An 18,074-nucleotide genomic window follows, 5' to 3' on the forward strand; every position below is an offset into this window, starting at 1 on the left:
GGCATGTGAATCGATTGTACTGGTTATGTGAAGTAAACGAAAATTGGGCATTTTCCCATATAGGGTACAACGGAAAACCACAAACCTTTGGACTCGTAGCCTCCACCAAGCGGAAATAGAAATATTAAAATAAACATAACCTAAGTGAATAAGCTAACGTTGGGTCAATCCTACAAATACGGAAAAGAAATGAACATTGCAAGTAATGTTTAAGTGACTGTCATGAACAAGCTCAGCCAACTGTGAGAATCAACACAACAATTTCAATATATTCCACATAAAAAAATTCACAACAATTCATGCATGCAGATCAATCATATATATAGTAGTAGGCGCAATTGTAGTCATATATATTGGTTGTGTCGTACAATCTACATTGTAACCTTTCCCTTAGCTCACAATGACAAGGAAAATTGATTTCAAAGGAGGTGGTAAGCCCTCAGTTTCAAGAATGAAAAAGAAATTAAACGAGCTAGGATCAACTCGGTAGCAAATAGGATGCTTCATCAATTATCGCAATCTTTTCTTTCTTTTCAACTTTCGCGTTTTCTCTCTCTTTTATTGTATCTTATGAAGTCCTTCTCTCAATCCATGGACTGCCTCCTTCTGAAGCTCTAATATCCATGTGCTCGGTGGAAGAGCTTGAAGTTACAACATTTGTGGTCGTCGTCGGCGCCGCTGCAGGAGGGAGCGGCATATTTCCCTCATGACCGGGGTTTACTCCAGCAGTGGTCGAAGATGGAGCAGCCAGGGTCATCATCGCCGGTGCAGTATGTGCGGCGGCAGTAGCTGCAAATTCACCATTATGTATTTTTCACGCAATGTATGATTCTAATTTTTCATGCACTATGAGCTAGCTAGACCTTGCTGATGTGCAGATTAAGGAGACCGGATGTTATAATTCAAAATAATTTATTCAGTGCATGGTAGTACTTACACAGGGGTCCTGTGTATGAGGCATTAAGAATTTGCCTCAAGTTGCAACTGAGATTAGGTAATGTTGAAGACACATTTGTGTTGTCGTTGGATCTTGGAGGTGACGGTGATGTGCTGGAGAAGCTGTCAAGCAGGCGCCCGGTGTGATCAGCTTGTAGCTCGGCCATGACGCTAGCGATGAAGGATTTCACCCACTCGTTTGTCCGGTCATATAGGCTGGAGGATGTGGTATATATATGTACAAGAAGAAATGTTAAAAACATACACTCAGGTACAAAGCTAGACACCCCAGAAATGTTAAAAACATACACTTACAAATGTGTAAAACATAAACTTAATTAAGTTAGATACCCCAGAAATGTTTAAAACATATGCATGTGTCATGGTGTGAGGGGATATGTATAGAGAGAGAATTAGGTAACTTACGCCACGAAGTATAAAGCAGTTCTTTGCGGGATCGAAGGAATGGTAAATCGTGTTTGAAATATTGCGTGGCCAAATGTCCCTGGCACACTGCCTTCATGGACGCTGAAATAAACCCGACGGTACTCTGCAGTTGTGATCGAATTCGTGAGAAAATTATAAGAGTTGATCCGCACGGTGATAAGGAACCACAGCGCAAAATATAGATGAGACAAATGTACCGATGTACGTACCGCTATGGTGAAGAACCTCTTTGAGCTTCTTGCAACCCGAGCAGTCCAACTTATCTGGGTGGAACATTTCGAACACGGGCTCCTCGTCCACATGGATCTCGTCGGCGTCCAACCCTTCAACACCTGTCGGTGTCGGCTCCATGGAGGCATTATCTTGTTCTGCCCCGCTGCTTTCTGCCGGCGCCATCAGCGGTTGGTGCTCAGGGTGCAGCTCGTCGGTGACCTCGGGCGCGGAGACGACTGCAGGCGGCACTGACGTATCCTGAAGGGTGAAGCCGCCGAAGTCAGAGTACTCGTGGTCCATGGTAACGGATCGGAGGAGGATGTTGGGAATATGTTGTGGCCGGGGATATATGAAGAGCTAGCAGATCTGCGCCGCCGGCCGTCTGGGTTTTGAATTTTGTAGGGATCGATGGCCGGCCGGGGAGGAATTACAGCGCGTCATCCTCCGACTGGAAATGATCGAGCGCTGCGCTGGCGACCGTTTGGAACGCGCTAATGTTAATTTCTTTCTATAGCGGGAATTAATGTCAGCTGGTGCCAGACGCGCTCGTGTTTCTTCTCATGCATGGATCGGATCGGATCGATATCGGACGGCGCATGAACTGGACTGGAGTGGCAGGTCGATGCTGCTCCGCCTCGATGATGCCCTAGCCATCAAACACTGCACATCTCCTCAGACTTCAGGACCTCGACCCCACGATCCCCTTCCCGACGTAAGCTTCATGTAAGGACGTAATCACCCTGTAGCCTTCATATCATCTCCGTTTGCCCTGTCTTTCAAGGGGCCATTGGATCGTCACTTCTGCTGGACTGGTTTTGTGAATCTGCCATATATGGTGCTCTTGTTGTTTTGGTTGGCATGGTCGTTAATTTCTTTGATTCTGGCTGGCATTGGTAAAATAGCAAGTGCCCAGCCGGCTTTGTGTTCTTTTTTAGGCTTATTTTTGGTGCCCTAGCTTTCTCTCCGCGCAAAAGATCTGTGAATTTTCTTTTTGACATGGGCATGATTTAGCTATAGACGATGTACACTTGAAACTAATCACATGTTCAATATTTGGCAGCTGAGTTAGCATGCATGGTTATGCAGGCAAAAGAGGCTCCGAGGGAGATACCTGAATATAGTGCTCGGATAGTCAGATGGAGGTCGATTTTCAGGAAGGTTGCAGAGGGTATACATATATGTGTAATGTTATTTTGTTCCCAGGCTACGTTTTCAATCCTAACATGTCTGCTATTTTTATCTATGTAGACACGTGGGATATATTCCAATGCAATTATTTTTTTCATTAATTAAGACATAACAGAGTTATTTACAAAGCCGAGAGGGAGGGGGGGCGGCTATAAACTAGGAAGAACACTCAAGAGGGTGAATCCTATTATTCCGGCGCAATTATGAAAGGCCTTGGCAAAGAAACTAATACAAAAGTTGAGCAATTGAAGCAGTAGACTATGAATATCTCTCCTGAGCTCATTCAGATATTTCTTAGGCATGTCGTTACTGTGAAGAATGGAGAACCTAAAGATATTCTGATCAAGCCAAGGTTTGGCTGCCGATTCAGCCGTGTGTTTATATGCTATGAGATCCATACTTTTATCCATGAAGCTTTTTCTTCATCATGCAATAATTTGCAGCATTTTAATTAAAAGGGAGAAATAATGTCTTGCAAGCCCATTATACAATCATCATTCTTTGGCTCTTGGTGTTGGAAGACAGCGCCGTAGACGGAGGATGTCAAGGTTAAAGTTTTGCCATCATTTTTTGTTCCTTTCCGTTCCTCCACTTGCTGTCTAAAGATTTTGGTTCTTATAAAAAAATGTTTACAGATTTTGTAATGTTTGCTTAATTTGTTTTCTGCAGAGGTTCAGAAGTGCCGGTTTGGTGTTGTAATTGTTAATGATATCCGGTTATTCTAAAGTCCTATGTTAGGCAAATAATGTTTTCATTTGTTAGATTCCATGTCTCAAGTGTGTAATTATGCCAACTTGTGGTATCTAACGCTGAAACCGATATGCAAAACTGGAAGAAAAATCGTAGTTATGCAGAAACCCGGAATTCTCAATGAGATTGGAAGTTCTGTGCGATGAAGCATCGGCGAATGAGGCTGGTCGTGTCATATACCCCACATGCAATAGTGTGAAATAGAGAAAAACAAGCCCTAGTACACAGTCACTGTATTTGAGCTTAACAGTGTAATGTAAAAACTTCCGGCAAGTAATGCTGCAACAAATAAATCATACAAATAAGCTCATATTTTAAACGTATTTCAGTTACATGAGATAATCAAAGGAACAGCCGAAGATACCAAAAGTATTGTACAAAGCTTCTTAGCCCTGCAATTTTAATTCTAGGAAGTGTTGCGTGAATATGTACCACCGATTTGAATCTCAGGTATGATGTCAATTTGTAAGAATAGCTTCAAGCAGTTGAGCAGTTGAAGATTTCAAAGTAGGTGACACCGGAGAACCACCAAAGAAACCATCATATAAAGCATAATTAACAGTAGCTGATTTGGTCTCTGCGTCAACCTGACATGCATCCTGGTTTGTCGAAATCGAAATCTACAGAAACAGAGCATTAATTTCTGTAAGTAAATCTTCTTCAAAAAAATTTATAAGTAAATCATTTTGTTCAAATTATCATTTTCTTTTGCAGCAAAGTTGGATCGCTGATTCCCCTTTCTTTCTTCAAATGAATGGTCAATCAAACTTTATTTGCATCTTAGAGCTAGTCCTTCCAGATCAAAAGACAGGGACTACAATTAATCTGAAGTAAACCGTGGAGCAAGCTATGTCAGGTCTGGCTGTTGGCGCTGGTGGCTCCCGCCACCACGCAAGTCCATGGCGGCCTTCCTGCTGAGCCGAGATAGATGGGGAAGGCACAGTTCTGTCGCAGGCTGAACAGCTCCTGATCATCCTTAATTGATTTTTATAGTACGTGAAGCAACAAATCGATTCCTTAGATACACATGCAAATACCCACAATCGATTCCTCCAGTCAGTTCTTGCAACTCCAGTCAGTTCTTGTACTACTATATTTCAGATCGATCGGTACTTGTTGTACAGCTGCTATCAGATCGATAGGAAAAGAAAGAGAACAGAAAAGAAGGACAATCTAGACTTTTGTTCAAATCAATCTTTTACTTGTTTTGATCTGGAGCTAGTTTGTGTACCAAACACATTTGTTTGGTGAAGTAGAGTTGAGGTCAAGTGGAGTTAAATGTGGAGTGGAGTTGAGGAGTGAAGCCCTCCCAAACAGGCCCATGATATTAACCCTCGGAGAAATATTCTTAGCAACAAGGTTAATAGCATATGGGTAGCTCTAGACACTGAAACCAATTGTTCTACTAATAAGTAAACAGGCCCTAATCTATGGCTGGTTTATTTTTGTTGATTTTCAATTAGAGAAGAACTCAAAATCATAAATTATGCTAAATAAAGCTACAAGGAACTATTACCTGATTCAGACTGAACAAATGTATGAGTACATAATATAAATTCAAGAAAGCTGATTTCGATATCTAGAACTTCAGATTTGAGACCCAGTTTAGACAGACTGATACAGATTCAGGACTATTTGCAAAGTATATACTGTAATAATAATCCTTTACCATCAATAAAATAAATAATTTTCTTATAAGTAACTCAATCATAGAATTTGAGTTTTGAACGCCAAGACAAAAGTTAAGCTCTATCCTTTCTTGCCGAACTCTAGAAGAATTTGGTGCCTTTCAATCTGGATTGACTCACAGATCCTCAACCCAGGCTCATGGAAACCATCCCTATCAACTCCTGCATAGCTGGTGGACTCACCACCATGGAGACCTGCCCTCTATCCTCATCCTATGTCTTGGGAAATTCAGAAAAAAAGTTCCTACAATTTCTCAACAAGAGATCAATGTCCTTTTTTAGTCAACTTGCAAAAATTGAGGTGGTAGCTTGCACAGTGACCAGCTGCAAAGGCCTTGGGCCTCTAAAAGCTGGGTAGTAGGCTTTAATTTCTTTCTAGGGCGTTGCACTCTTATAAATATTTTCTGTGAAACTTCCCTCTTTACAAATGAAAATGGAAAGTCTCTTGCCACCTTTAAGAAATAATAACTAATATAGATCACTATATCTTGACAGGCATAGCAATTTAATCTTTCACTATATCTAGGTTTATTGTAAAGACATCAACTTATTACCATACTAATAAGTCATGAGAAGATAATGAGCTGCAGACTTTAATTGTTGACTGTAGTGGAAATGATTGTGTACTTACCAGCATTCTTGAGGGTTCCAACCAAGTTAAATAGATGCCTGTCCCCTGTCTAAGATTGCGCCCTAAAAAGATATTCCGGAAAGTTGACAAGGAGGATTCTTCCTCAACCGTTGGTTTTTTTATTCGTCGAGCAATGACGTCATCCAAAGCCTTCACAAACGTTTTGCCATCAACATCTCTAACAAGAGTTATACTCAATGATTTCACAACTGGTGCTGCATAGTACACAGTCCCGTCAGCATGTATTACAATTTCATGAACTTCTTCGGCATTTGCTTGTTGGAGCTTGGTTCTTACCTTTAAAAATGGTGTTGAAAACTGAGGAAGCATCGAAGCTCTCAATGCCAACCTTTTCTTTCCATTGCTCAGTGTCAAGTCCAATTGAATAATCCACATAGAATGCAGCAGCATATACTTTAACAAAGAACTTCTCTCTGTAACCTAGAGTTAGCTAAAATTCAAATTGCAAAATGTAAAATTAAGAATACGAACTATAGTCGCAAATAACTGCACATGCCAATTGAGTGACCTACTTGAATCCATTTAACTCTATCTTTATTTTCGTATGAAAGAGGGTGTAAGCATCCAATACATGCATACAAGACGACTTAAGTTGAACTTTGGGGCTCAAATGGTGAAAATAACCACAGCCATGCAACAGTGCAAGGACCAAGCATGATGTCAAGCATGCATGGATGTGCTAGAACATTCCTTAGAAATGGTTGCATAAAAGCAGCATAGATCGCAGGCCCATGTGAAACAGATGGAGTTTGACACAATTATCAAAGAAGGTAGTAACTAAAAGCTGTTCAAATTGGAAATAGACCAGAATCACGATCAATACTTTCACAATCCAAAATAAAGCAAGTTGATGAACATAAACGATGTGGTAGCTAGAGTTAGTGAGCTACACCTACGTTTCTGAGTTCATGATGCTGAACCAAAATATCAATACATTAAAAAGTGTGCCAAGTGTAGTCCAAAGACAAATAGTAGAACAGTTCAAGAGCACTCAAAGTGTAGGTGAAAGCAGCACAGCCGCCATCATGCTGTGTACTAATGTGAATGTAAGAAAGTGAGTGGGCCAACATGTTTCTTATGATCATGAGCTTTTAAAGTTGTCATCGTTGGCAGGTGAACAAGAACACTTGGGGATCAATAGTTCAATACTAACCATGCAGGGCCATCATTGCCTGCTTTTTATTCACCCAAACTAAGATTATATATATGATACCATATTGCATGCATAGTATTCATTTGAAACGAATTGCGTGAAAAAGACATTGCAAGCACATAATTAATGAACCGAACAAATGGTCACGAATTGCGTGAAAAAGACATTGCCTGCTTTTTATTAATCCCAAACTAAGATTATATATACGATACCACATTGCATGCATAGTATTCATTTGAAACGAATTGCATGAATAAGACATTGCCAGCACATAATTAATGAACCGAACAAATGGTCACGACTTGATCTAGGGATGACAATGGTCAATTTGATTTCATGTATTTCAAAACGCACGTGTGGTGCGGCAATGGTGACAGGATGCAATAGATTGTTTGACTCGGGGTATAACTTCATGCTTATTGCAGACTTGCAAATATGACCTAATGCAAGATTCCAGTTAATATATTTGTCTTATTCTCCCCTCTCTAATTTTGAGTACCAATGATTGCACACACACGCTGAAGAAAAAACACCAGAAAAGGCTCCCATGTAAATCAGGTGGAACTTGGTTAGAAATAATATCAGCGTGACAATTTTTATAAATCGAAATTAGTATCTGAAACAGGGAGGGGTCCAAATTCAGCATGTTCTGTTTCATTTAAATCGTAACATATTTGAACTTAATATGCCTCTATATATATAACATGACGATCGAAGATAATATATGGAAATTAGCATGTATTAGATAAGAAGGTACTCGTGGTAGCTCTAGCAGCGCAATTACACAGGGCATTTTACCTGAGGTTGATATGGTTAGGAGATTTGGCAGAACTCCATGTAAGCTAAATTGATACCACTGTAATCAGATTACACTTTCATTCAGGAAAAAAGAATCTTGGAACATTGTGATGACATTCTCAGTGGTTAAAACCTCACAGTTAAAATAGATATCATATCACATATTCAATCAAGTATTCCGGTCATGCCAGGGATTTTGGATTCAAACATTCTAGGTCATAGAGAAAGAACTATAGGTGTAGCCCAAAGTTGTTACGAAGAATTTGTTCAGGTTTACCATAAAATAAAATGTAAAGGTGATTCAAAAGAGAGAGAGTAAAGTACAAGAAGGGTGTTGCTTGGGTTTAGAAAAGTGCAAGCGAGAGTTTTTTGGTCCCGGATATTTAGAATTGCACATTTAGGTCCCTAACTTGTTCAGAATTTACATGTGGCACTAGATCCAAACATGCGAAATTAGAAAGTAATGACAATGTGGCACCTTGACCCTACTGAAGCAAGAGTTTTACCATATGATAGCTAGCTAAATTTTTTTCCCTCAAACACACCTAGCGGTGTGTCATTTTCATTAAGAAGAAGACACGAGCTTGTGAGTACAACCGGCAAACCGGAACAAAGCAAAACAAAATCAAAACACAAGAAAAAGAAAAAGGGAGGAGCAACAAAAGCTATACGAGGTCGAGGCCAAGCCACATCATATATTCAATCAAGTATTCAACAAAAATCAAGTTACACACAAGTTTGACCATATGATAGCTAACTACAATACATTGTAAGCTTGTAAAAGTTGTCCGGTGACATGTGAAAACTTCCTTAAAATAAAAAATAAATACATGCTCAGATTGTGCTTTAGATTGAGTTAAGGTGTCATGTCAATTCTAATAACGAATAAAATAGGGAATGGCACTTCATTGACCCACTTATGAAGGTTGAAGGACCACAAGGTGCAACTCAAGTTCAGGCACCCAGTTTTCTTCTGAGAAACCGTAAAAGGCTTTGTCTTGATGCATTAATTAGAAGAGAGAAGTGTAACAGCATTGCAGTTACAAGCCCGGATGAACGGGTCAGCAGACATTAACTTTTCTTTTCTTTTCGAAAAGGAGGTTGAACCCCCGGTCTGCATCAAAAGGATGTACACAGCCATAGCAGAAATTAACTACTCTACAACCCTCCCATAAGAACTAATGCCCAGGAACTAGCATACTGAGACACCACCAGGTGACACGTCAGCACAAGTTTATGGACATGGTGCACTTCAGGAGCGCCATTTCAAAAACCGAGTTACACACCAGTAGATTGTAAGGAGACGTAATCACCACAGCATGTAATTGTGTAATACAGCATTTGGTGATCTCTAACATATTACTGTTATAGATAGCAGTCACTGCATAAACATAGTCTGTACAGCAATTTGGAGTAGAGTAGTGAAATACAACAAAATACCTAGGGAAGTGAAATCTGGCAATTGCTTGGGCAGACATTTAATATAAATTCATTACTTTAGTAACTTATGCAGCATGCATAATTCATACTATTTGTTTGTTATAAAATAAACTAAAGAAGGGAATACTGCACTTGTGTTAACAAGGATATGGAGGTGAAGAAAGTAGTCACTGACAACACAATCACAATGTACCTGTGCCAAGAATGACCAAGGGTTCTGTGTAGCCTGGAAGCGTTAACTCTCGAGGGAACTTCACATTTGTCGCGCCTTCCCCAACAAAAGCATCACCAACTACAGCAAAAGTACAGAAAAAAGAATGATGATTCATCGTTATGAGTTATGTTGCAATAGTTAAAAGTTAATCTTGAATTACATTTTAAGAAATACATTATGCCGAGCAAACTGAAACAGCCCATAGTTAATTTTAAAATCCTCTTCTATGAAGTTTGATTGTCTGAAAGTGCAAGATAATAGATTTTGCAGCCCAATGATTGCAATATGTTGGTATATAACTACATTACATTACGAGATTCTTGATCAACCAGAGCATAACTTGCAACCTCAATTGTTCATTTCCTCCAAGAAAAACACAACCAAACCATATGTAATGTGCAGAACTCTGTACCCTAACAACCATGGGTATGACATGGGTACATATTTTTAAGTTTTAACAACAGGACAAATGCATATCCAACAGAATGAGTTGTTATCAGAGGAACAAGAGAAGTTTACTGGAGATTTGCATATGGCAAGTGGTTCTTCCCCTACCTTATCCTACATTTATTATTTGCAGGTTATTGATGTGCACACGAATATATGTTAGTACTAGGTGATTCCCTGCGCGTTTGGCACGGAAAATCTGTTCGCACATCTGGACATGACGTTATTTTATACATTATTACTCTCTCTTTACCTATATAACAGTAGAGAACTGCGTAAGTAATGCATGATTTGAGCTACATTTCAACTCAATAAAAGCAAACTCTTGCCTGCGTCGCTGCAAGTATGCCTTGCCCAGGCTTCGCGAGCAGGCTGGCTCTTCCATTGAGTTTGCCCCAAAAGATGAAAATTCATCTGGTCTTTGGGTACATACAGGCATGATTGAAAAGAAAAGAGAAATGCCAAGGGTCCCTCACCTGCGTTTTCCCCCGCTGCGAAGGAGATCAGCGGCCTCCGTGCGCCGCCCCGCGCGACGCGGCAGCGGCAGGCCAATCGGGAAGCGGAGCCCGCCAGCACGTCGCCGCGCGAAAGGGGAAACGTGCGGAGAGGGGCCGCGGCGGGCCTCGCGAGGGCGGGGCCGGCCAGCGGAAGGACCGCCACGACAGACGCCGCGACGATCATCGTCGCCGCGAACCGCGGCGGCGCTGGGTGGTGAGGTGCCCGGGAGAGTAGAGTGCAGTGCTGCTAGTTGCGCTCATGAAAATGGATGGTTCCGAGTGCGATGGCCTTATCTTGTTCCTACCGAAGCGTTTACCAGGTCAACGAAACTCACATCTGGCGGACGTGTGGGGCCAGATCAGCGTTTCACCTCTGTCAGCCGTAAGTTCCAACCTTTCCTTTTTTTACGGGATTAACTTTCCATATTTCCGTCAAAAAAAAACTTTCCATATTTCCACCTAAGCCAGCTCAAAAAAATAAATTCCAGCTAAGCAACAGCGGGACCCATCAAATCCCAGCGCGTCTCGCCCGATCCCAACTCGGGCTCAAACTTTCCTTGCCGCCTGCTTCAACTCTCTCCGAAGCCCGAGCTCTCTCCCCGCCCTTGTTCATCTTTGTCCCCCACCCCCACCCCGATCCACCGACTTGAGCGTTCTTCCTCTAGATTTCCAATCGCGTTTCGTCTTGCTTCCATCCGCCGCGGTTCTTGCAAACCCTAGAATTCCGCTTGAGCTCCATCCTCTTCTGCTTGCTTCCACCCGGCCGCGCGCAGCACCTCGATTCATTTCTTGCTCTCCCGCCCCCATTTCGCCGGTCCGGGAACTCGCAGATTGCGAGACCATGGGTGGCCCAACGATTCTGCTCCAGCGCCCTAGCGGCGGCGCCGATACGCATTCCGGTGCTTCCCGCGTACGTATGGCGAAGCCCGCCGATGCCAAGAAGTCCAAGCGACCCGGATCCTTCCGCGACGGCGCGCCTCCGGCGAAACGCGTACGCGCTGCCTGCTCTGATCGCGATCCCAATCTCGCCGCCGCAAAGATCAAGAACAAGAAGCGGCCGTCTCCACCTTGCATCGAGAATTCAAAAAGTTCCGCTTCCGCCATCAAGAATCAGGCCATCGCCTCGCAGATTCAGCTTCCTAATCAGGTCGTCAAGCCACAATCGAAGCATTCGATCAGCAGCAGCAGCATCAGCGATCTCATCGAAAAGGCTCGTCTTGCCAAGGCTCGCCCGTCCCCGTCCCCGTCTACCGCTGAGGCTGAGCCCCTGGACCCGCGTGAAATCGAGCGGCGGAGGGCGGTTGCTCGCCGGGAGCTTGAGAAGATGGTGGCTACGGTGGAGTTCAACGATCCTTTCATCGATCCCCTGGACGTGACCAGGTCCGGTCCAGAGCTCATCCAAGCAAGGCAGCAAGCATGGCGTGCTCAGTTGTTAGCGGTTGCTCGTCCTCCTCCTGCCGAGGCCATGCGCCAGCCTGACATTGAGCGTTGCAGGGCAGAACCCAAACAAGGGGTGGTGTGCAGGCTCATTTTGACCTGACCTGGATCTCACAGCAGATTGTCCGGATGGTGCAACTCAGTGACAGCATGTGCTCAAAGGTTCAAGCTCGAGTGATCCAAGAGGAAAACGAAGCAGAGGCCAACCTGCCGGCCGGCAACTGTAGTCTTAGCTTTTTCCTTGAGAGGAACTATAGTCTTAGCTGATAGATACACTGGACACTGGTAGTTTTTCGATAGTGTCAGTGAGATTCTTTTATTCTTATTTACTGTGGACTGTGATCACAGTTGATCAATAGAACGAGGTGTTTCATGTATAGTCAGGAATCTAATTTATGAAAGTTATGTAATTCTGATCTGTTTTACTATTCCAAGTGACGATTTTTCAGGAGAGGAACAATAATTCCCTCCTAGAAACAGAGGAATATTGCGAAGTTCATTTGTAGCATCAGGGAGGCGCCGAATATTCCAAACATACAATATACTCCATATTTTTCTTTAAAAAATATAATAATCGTGCAGAGCTGTTGGAGCTAGTCTAGTCGTACATAGAAGGTTCTTGAGATGGCTGGTCCCGTCCGGCAAGTTCCACGATCCATTCGTCGACTGGACGGTGGACGGACGTGACCAAGTTACAAGCTCAGTGAAGGTAGGGAAGAAGCAGATCGTCGAGGTGGAGCGGATGGTGTGAACAGTCAAGTTTAGCAGCACTTGGCAAGACAGTAAGTGAGAGCAAGTGATCCGTCCGTCTCATGGTGCCGTCAGGATCGAGCTAGCTAGCTCAGCGAAGCAAAGGAAGTAGCAGTGGATCGTGCCCGTGTCCAAGTTTACAACTTTGTTTCAAGCGTCTGTATAAGTACATAGGACACAAGCTGATTACTTCTGGGCCACTGCCAGTTTTTCTGCTGAATCGTGGAAAAGTGATGTGAATTATGATCACAGTTTATTACCCAAAGACTTTGATTTATGTAGAAGCATTGAAGTTCTAATTCATATGTTGCAATAATACTTGCTGCTACCGACCATTTTTTTAGCAAGAACACGAACCGCAAACAAAAATTTGTTTACCAGTTAATCAACCTAAGTATTACTACTGTAGCAGAAACAATAAACCAGTACTATTATAGAACTAGTTACATGCTCCCTCGGGCGTCTGATCTGGTTTACCAAAACGTCTTACTCCGTTCCATGATTCTTCGAGACGCATTTTGAGAATAAATAATCTGTTTTTGAGCAAATTTGAGACAAGAATTATGGAACGGAGCGAATACGTAGCAAAAACAGCGACTTCACTTCATTTCCTTTTCAAGATGCGACTTCACTTCATTTCCTTTCCAAGATGCGTACCCAATTTCTATTCATGTTCACAAGCAAATCGCAGGTGGCCAGAAAAGTTACAAAAGCCAGATACAGAGGAATGCTCCAGCTCCACCACAGTTTTTGCACGATAATTCCCACACCAGTATCATAGAATACTGTAGAAATTCCAATGCTTTTTTTGCTATCAGCTACAAGATAAACATTCTCAAAATCATTGGACCTTTTACAAAACCAACATACGGCCCTTCATACTCGCAAATTTTCTCCATGGATCTTCTTTTTTACGAAACAGCCATAATGAGTCATTTATTGCCGAGGGGTCAAGGGACCCCCGAAGAAAAAGGCACACATAGAGGATTAGATTACAAAGAGGTTAAAATGAAAAACAAAACTCAAGGGACATCATCCCCGGATAAGAGCTCGCCTAGCTCAGCTCCAGCCCATTTAGCCAACGGTCGTTCCAGAAACTGGCAAGCGTCTCATTGCAGACCGAGATTGAGGTGCAAGCTGCGAACAGCGAAAGATCAGTTCCCTCGAGGCGCACCAGCATAAATGTCCTTTGTTCTGTTGGTTCCATCTCAGCCACACCCAACGCAGCCGCAGCACCTGACTGAAGAAGTCGAGATTGAGCACCCCAAGACCCCCGAAACATTTAGGCCTGCACACCTTAATGTGGCAACTTCCTCCATCACAAGAAAGCTCTCCTCGCCACAGCCAACAGCGCAAACACTTGTTGATTCTCCATCGATCTTACAGAGCCTTGTTCAGCAGTGTACATAAACATATGGTATATGGGGAGACCTTCCATGAAAGTGCCTCTGCATGCTAGGAGTAGTACCATGACAATCCTTGTAACTGAAAAGATACATAGCTACTTTTTGTCGGAGAGCAGCAGGCTCATGACGACACCAATATATACGAGACCACCAGGCCTCAATGTCATGCTTGGCATGTTGGGCGTGAAAACTTTGTGTTGATATAATTGATGATACACATGTTACATAATGAAGCAGCCTATTATCGCATCCTACAACATCTGTTATTGCCAAAAGCATCAAATGTAAATAATGAAAACACTGGAGTACAGGACAGATACAACATGAACCTATATGCTACAGCACCCAATAGTTTCTGGTCATCGTCACTAGGACTGTTCAAAATCAGGTTGGGGGAAACCTCCAAACTGCCAGCCAGCAATTCTAGTACAAATCGATGCATGTGACTGGTTTGACCTTTTGGTTAGTCCAGAAAATGACTAAGAAAAAGTAACGTGGTTTGGACCGTTTTGATGAACCAATTGTGAACACCCCTAAAATGACACACTAGCATGACATGAATTGCCTGGCATCAGCTGCTCATGTTTGGATAAAAATTGACCTTGTTGAAGTAATTGTTATCCAGCAGCTTCCAGCTATTCCTTCCTCACTTGACAGACATATTAGAGAGACATACAAAACAAAAAAGAAATGAAGAACATAACAGGCAGATAATAAAACTAAAGTCGCTTAGCTTAAAAGATTCATTAGAGTATAAGATATGCACATAGAAACCTTATCTGACGATCTCAGATTGGTTAAGGTCGCAGGCTTACAGCTCAAAACATAATGTTTTCTCAATTAAGAATATGAAAAAAAAGGACAGTCGCCTAAACAGGTTCAACATATAATTATATTTCCGCATGAACTAGCTCCTTCGAAAGAATGGACTCAACAATATGTAAACCAGGCAATAAAGAAAATTTTATGCACATGACCCCATGTAAAATAAGTAGCATGTCTAAATTTTTCATGTTTAACAGTTATTAAAACCCAATACAGTCAAGGCCCAGACTTACCAAAAACAGATTACGCATGACGGGTGTGAATAAAGATAAATTATACAATGATGATAACTCGAGAGGGACATCAACGGATTATGGTTTTTAGGGTCAACCATTCTGAACACTTAATTTCCATCCTGCCAAGGGGATGACAGTACTGATTACTGGTAAAGACTGGCTGGCGAAAACGCCGCAGCGTGCATAAATACTAATGAAATGATAGCTCTTTAGTAATCTTCAAATTCTATCCACAAGTTTGAACACAGGATAGTGTGATTTTTGTAGCACTACAACTTGTAAAGTCATACATATTCCCAAAAGAAAAAGGAAAAGGAAAATAAGAAGCATCTATCAGTAGTAACTCACTATATTTTTGGTCATCAATTATTCGCATGTTTTGATACTTTATGGTGACTTCAGTAGTCAGGTGATTAAGATTATAACAGATCACTAAATATACGTGACATGCAAAAAGAAATACAAGAGTTCAAACTCGAAATCTATGGGTCTATGGCTGTTCTCTTAATACAGAAGCTCATATCAGCAATAAATGGAGATGTAAGGGCATGGCACAAATATAGTAGTTTCAAATAATAAACTCTAGAATCCAGATCCTCATTATGTTATGGGTATGCACAAATAATTAATAGAGAACTCACCAGGTTGTATAAGAGTTACGAATAGACCACCATGATTTCTCACTGCCATCTAGATCTTGTAAATTTCTCTGGCAACCTACGAGGCAGCGATCCATGTGAAATACCTAAAATGACCATATGAGTTCCTAATGTAGACCACATTAGCTCCTAATCAAGCCCAGTCATAAGCGAGAAAGAACAAAATGCAAAATAAGGCCTTATTACCTGGCAAACCGACAATAATGCACCAGTGCTTGATTGAATGCATACCATTTTCATTAATCTCATCAACGGGCACCTGTCAATCAACTTTATAGAAGACTAAAAGTGTTGATCACACATCTTCCCCGAGGCCTCATAGTTCACCAACGTCTTAAGGTGCTTGATTATCACAATAATTTGCAATGGAAATTCTATTCATCTATTAACTTATTCAGAAAAAATATTTGAATGTAGTAATATTGCAGAACAACCGCTAGCAATTCTGGTGGTGAAAAAGAATTGGGCCATAATTTTGGTCAGGAATCCTAAATGCTTCAGAGTAGGGACACAGAAAATCGTATAGCCTACTTTACTAGTGTAACTCTATCGCAGTACATTAAAGTCCACTAAGGGCCCTCTTTTACGGTCAATAATATAGCTGCAGAGTGCCTTTTTACATTTTATTTATCAGATAATAGAATACTTTTTTGTATAAAACTACATAAGTACCTGCTTATGTTAAAGTCCAATGCTCTTCAAGCTGCTTGGCAAAGAATATTTGTTGTATAGACTCTTGAAATACTATAGAAGCAAGAGACCAATCGATTCCACTGACGGCACGCAAAACATATTTTTCAACAATACTTGACGTGTCAGATCTGGAAAATTTGCTTTTCATTTGGCCAATCACGCAATTAGTGCTGATAGGAGAAACATGAATCAAAGCAATGGCAAACTACACCAGTTCATTCAGGAACTCAACTTCAAACCACTGAGTGGCCCTCTTGGATACAAATGAGGCAACAAAAAAAACTATCAAACTGCTCAACAGAGTTGGGAAGCACAGAAGATACTAATTTAAAAATACAGGGAACAGAAATGTGGTACACAGTTCATCATGTTCATATTGGCGGACCCAGGATTTTTTCAAAAGGGCCTGCATACTTGCACAAAAATTTGGGCTAGGCTTCTTTTACTGATTTTCTATTGGCAGTAAATTGGCAGTAAATGCTCCTAACTTTATTTGCTGACAACAGAGGTTTTAAGCAATGGGATTCAAAATGTAAAAATTAGAAACACCATAAGCTGGTTTGGCAGTTTCCCTTTGAACATCATAGGCCATTCTGATTTAATATTAGGAATTAGGAACAGAGGAATCAACATTGTAATACGCGTCTTACCTAGAGCTTACTCAAAGTACATGCTTACCAATTCTACCCGATTCTCCATTGTTCCACAAGCAATTATTCTCAAATGTAATTCGTCAACATTGCATTCTCAAGCATTAGCAGATACATTACTTGAAACCTAACAAACCTAAAAGCACAAATCTGCAGGCCCGCGCTGCAACAAGTAGATAAGTTGGAAGGGATTCTGACCTGCGACGCCTCACCGCGGGCCATCGACGCAGCAGTTCTATCTGGCCGCGTGTACGGGGGCAACGTACAGCCGCCGCGATGATAGGGCGGCGGCGCTGCTCTTCGATCTGTGGCGAACAGGGAGCGTAGTGGAGACTGAACTAGTTCATCTCACGAACAAAACGCCAACGCCCAGCATAGTAGCACATCCGCATACTCCTATCTATACATTTCATTCCCTTTCCTTGCATCAGGGAGCAGGGGGGACTGGGCGGCGGAGCTCGAAGGGCCGTTGGAGCCGTCGTAGAGACGACAACCTCAAAGGGTCGTGCCGGAGCTCAGGAATATGGCAGATCGCCGTGGCCATGGCGCAGGTCGGGACCGCTGCCGTTCCCATGGCCGGCAGGCGTGGAGAGATAGCCGATTTGGGGGAGAGAGAGAGAGGTGAGGGAAGGAGAGGGGAACGGGGAGAGCACGAGATCGGGGATTGGAGTTGCCAAAATATCCATCCAAGAAATACTGAAATATCCAGGTTTCCAAAAAATAAAAGATCCAACTAAGCAACGGCGGGACCCACCAGCCTCACCGACATAGGGACCCGATCCCGATCCCAACTCGGGCTTGAAGCCTTGTTTCCGTTGCCTTGCCGCCTGCTTCAGCTCTCTCTCCCGCCCTTCTTCTTCTTGTCTCCCTCCCCCACCCCCATCCACCGATCTCAAGTTCTTGCCCTAGGTTTCCACTTTCGAGCTCCATCGTCTTCTTGCTTCCACCCTGCAGCCTCTCGATCCATTTCCTGCTCTCGCGCTCCCGTTTCGCCG

The 18,074-nt window shown here is 42.4% G+C and overlaps 1 protein-coding gene and 1 long non-coding RNA gene across 4 annotated transcripts; both read right to left on the bottom strand.

The window, feature by feature from the left end:
• Positions 1 to 3,786: 3,786 nt before the first annotated feature.
• LOC100834808 (fatty-acid-binding protein 3, chloroplastic) lies at positions 3,787 to 10,684 on the bottom strand. Its single transcript, XM_010235859.2, has 5 exons — positions 10,403 to 10,684; positions 9,459 to 9,557; positions 6,151 to 6,294; positions 5,854 to 6,068; positions 3,787 to 4,154 (listed from the first exon to the last, which is right to left on the bottom strand). Exons 1-5 carry the CDS (start codon positions 10,605 to 10,607, stop codon positions 3,993 to 3,995), a joined length of 825 nt encoding a protein of 274 aa, XP_010234161.1. The 5' UTR covers positions 10,608 to 10,684; the 3' UTR covers positions 3,787 to 3,992.
• A 2,701-nt stretch (positions 10,685 to 13,385) lies between these two features.
• On the bottom strand, positions 13,386 to 17,767 carry LOC100824712. Of its 3 annotated transcripts, none has more exons than XR_731302.3 (2): positions 15,923 to 17,767; positions 13,386 to 15,794 (listed from the first exon to the last, which is right to left on the bottom strand). It is a non-coding gene; the product is annotated as an uncharacterized LOC100824712 (long non-coding RNA). The 3 variants fall into 3 exon arrangements; XR_731301.3 differs by having other exon boundaries at positions 13,386 to 15,822; XR_731300.3 differs by having other exon boundaries at positions 13,386 to 15,843.
• Positions 17,768 to 18,074: the final 307 nt, after the last annotated feature.

Source organism: Brachypodium distachyon, chromosome 3 (genome assembly GCF_000005505.3).
Source record: "Brachypodium distachyon strain Bd21 chromosome 3, Brachypodium_distachyon_v3.0, whole genome shotgun sequence".
NCBI lineage: Eukaryota > Viridiplantae > Streptophyta > Magnoliopsida > Poales > Poaceae > Brachypodium > Brachypodium distachyon.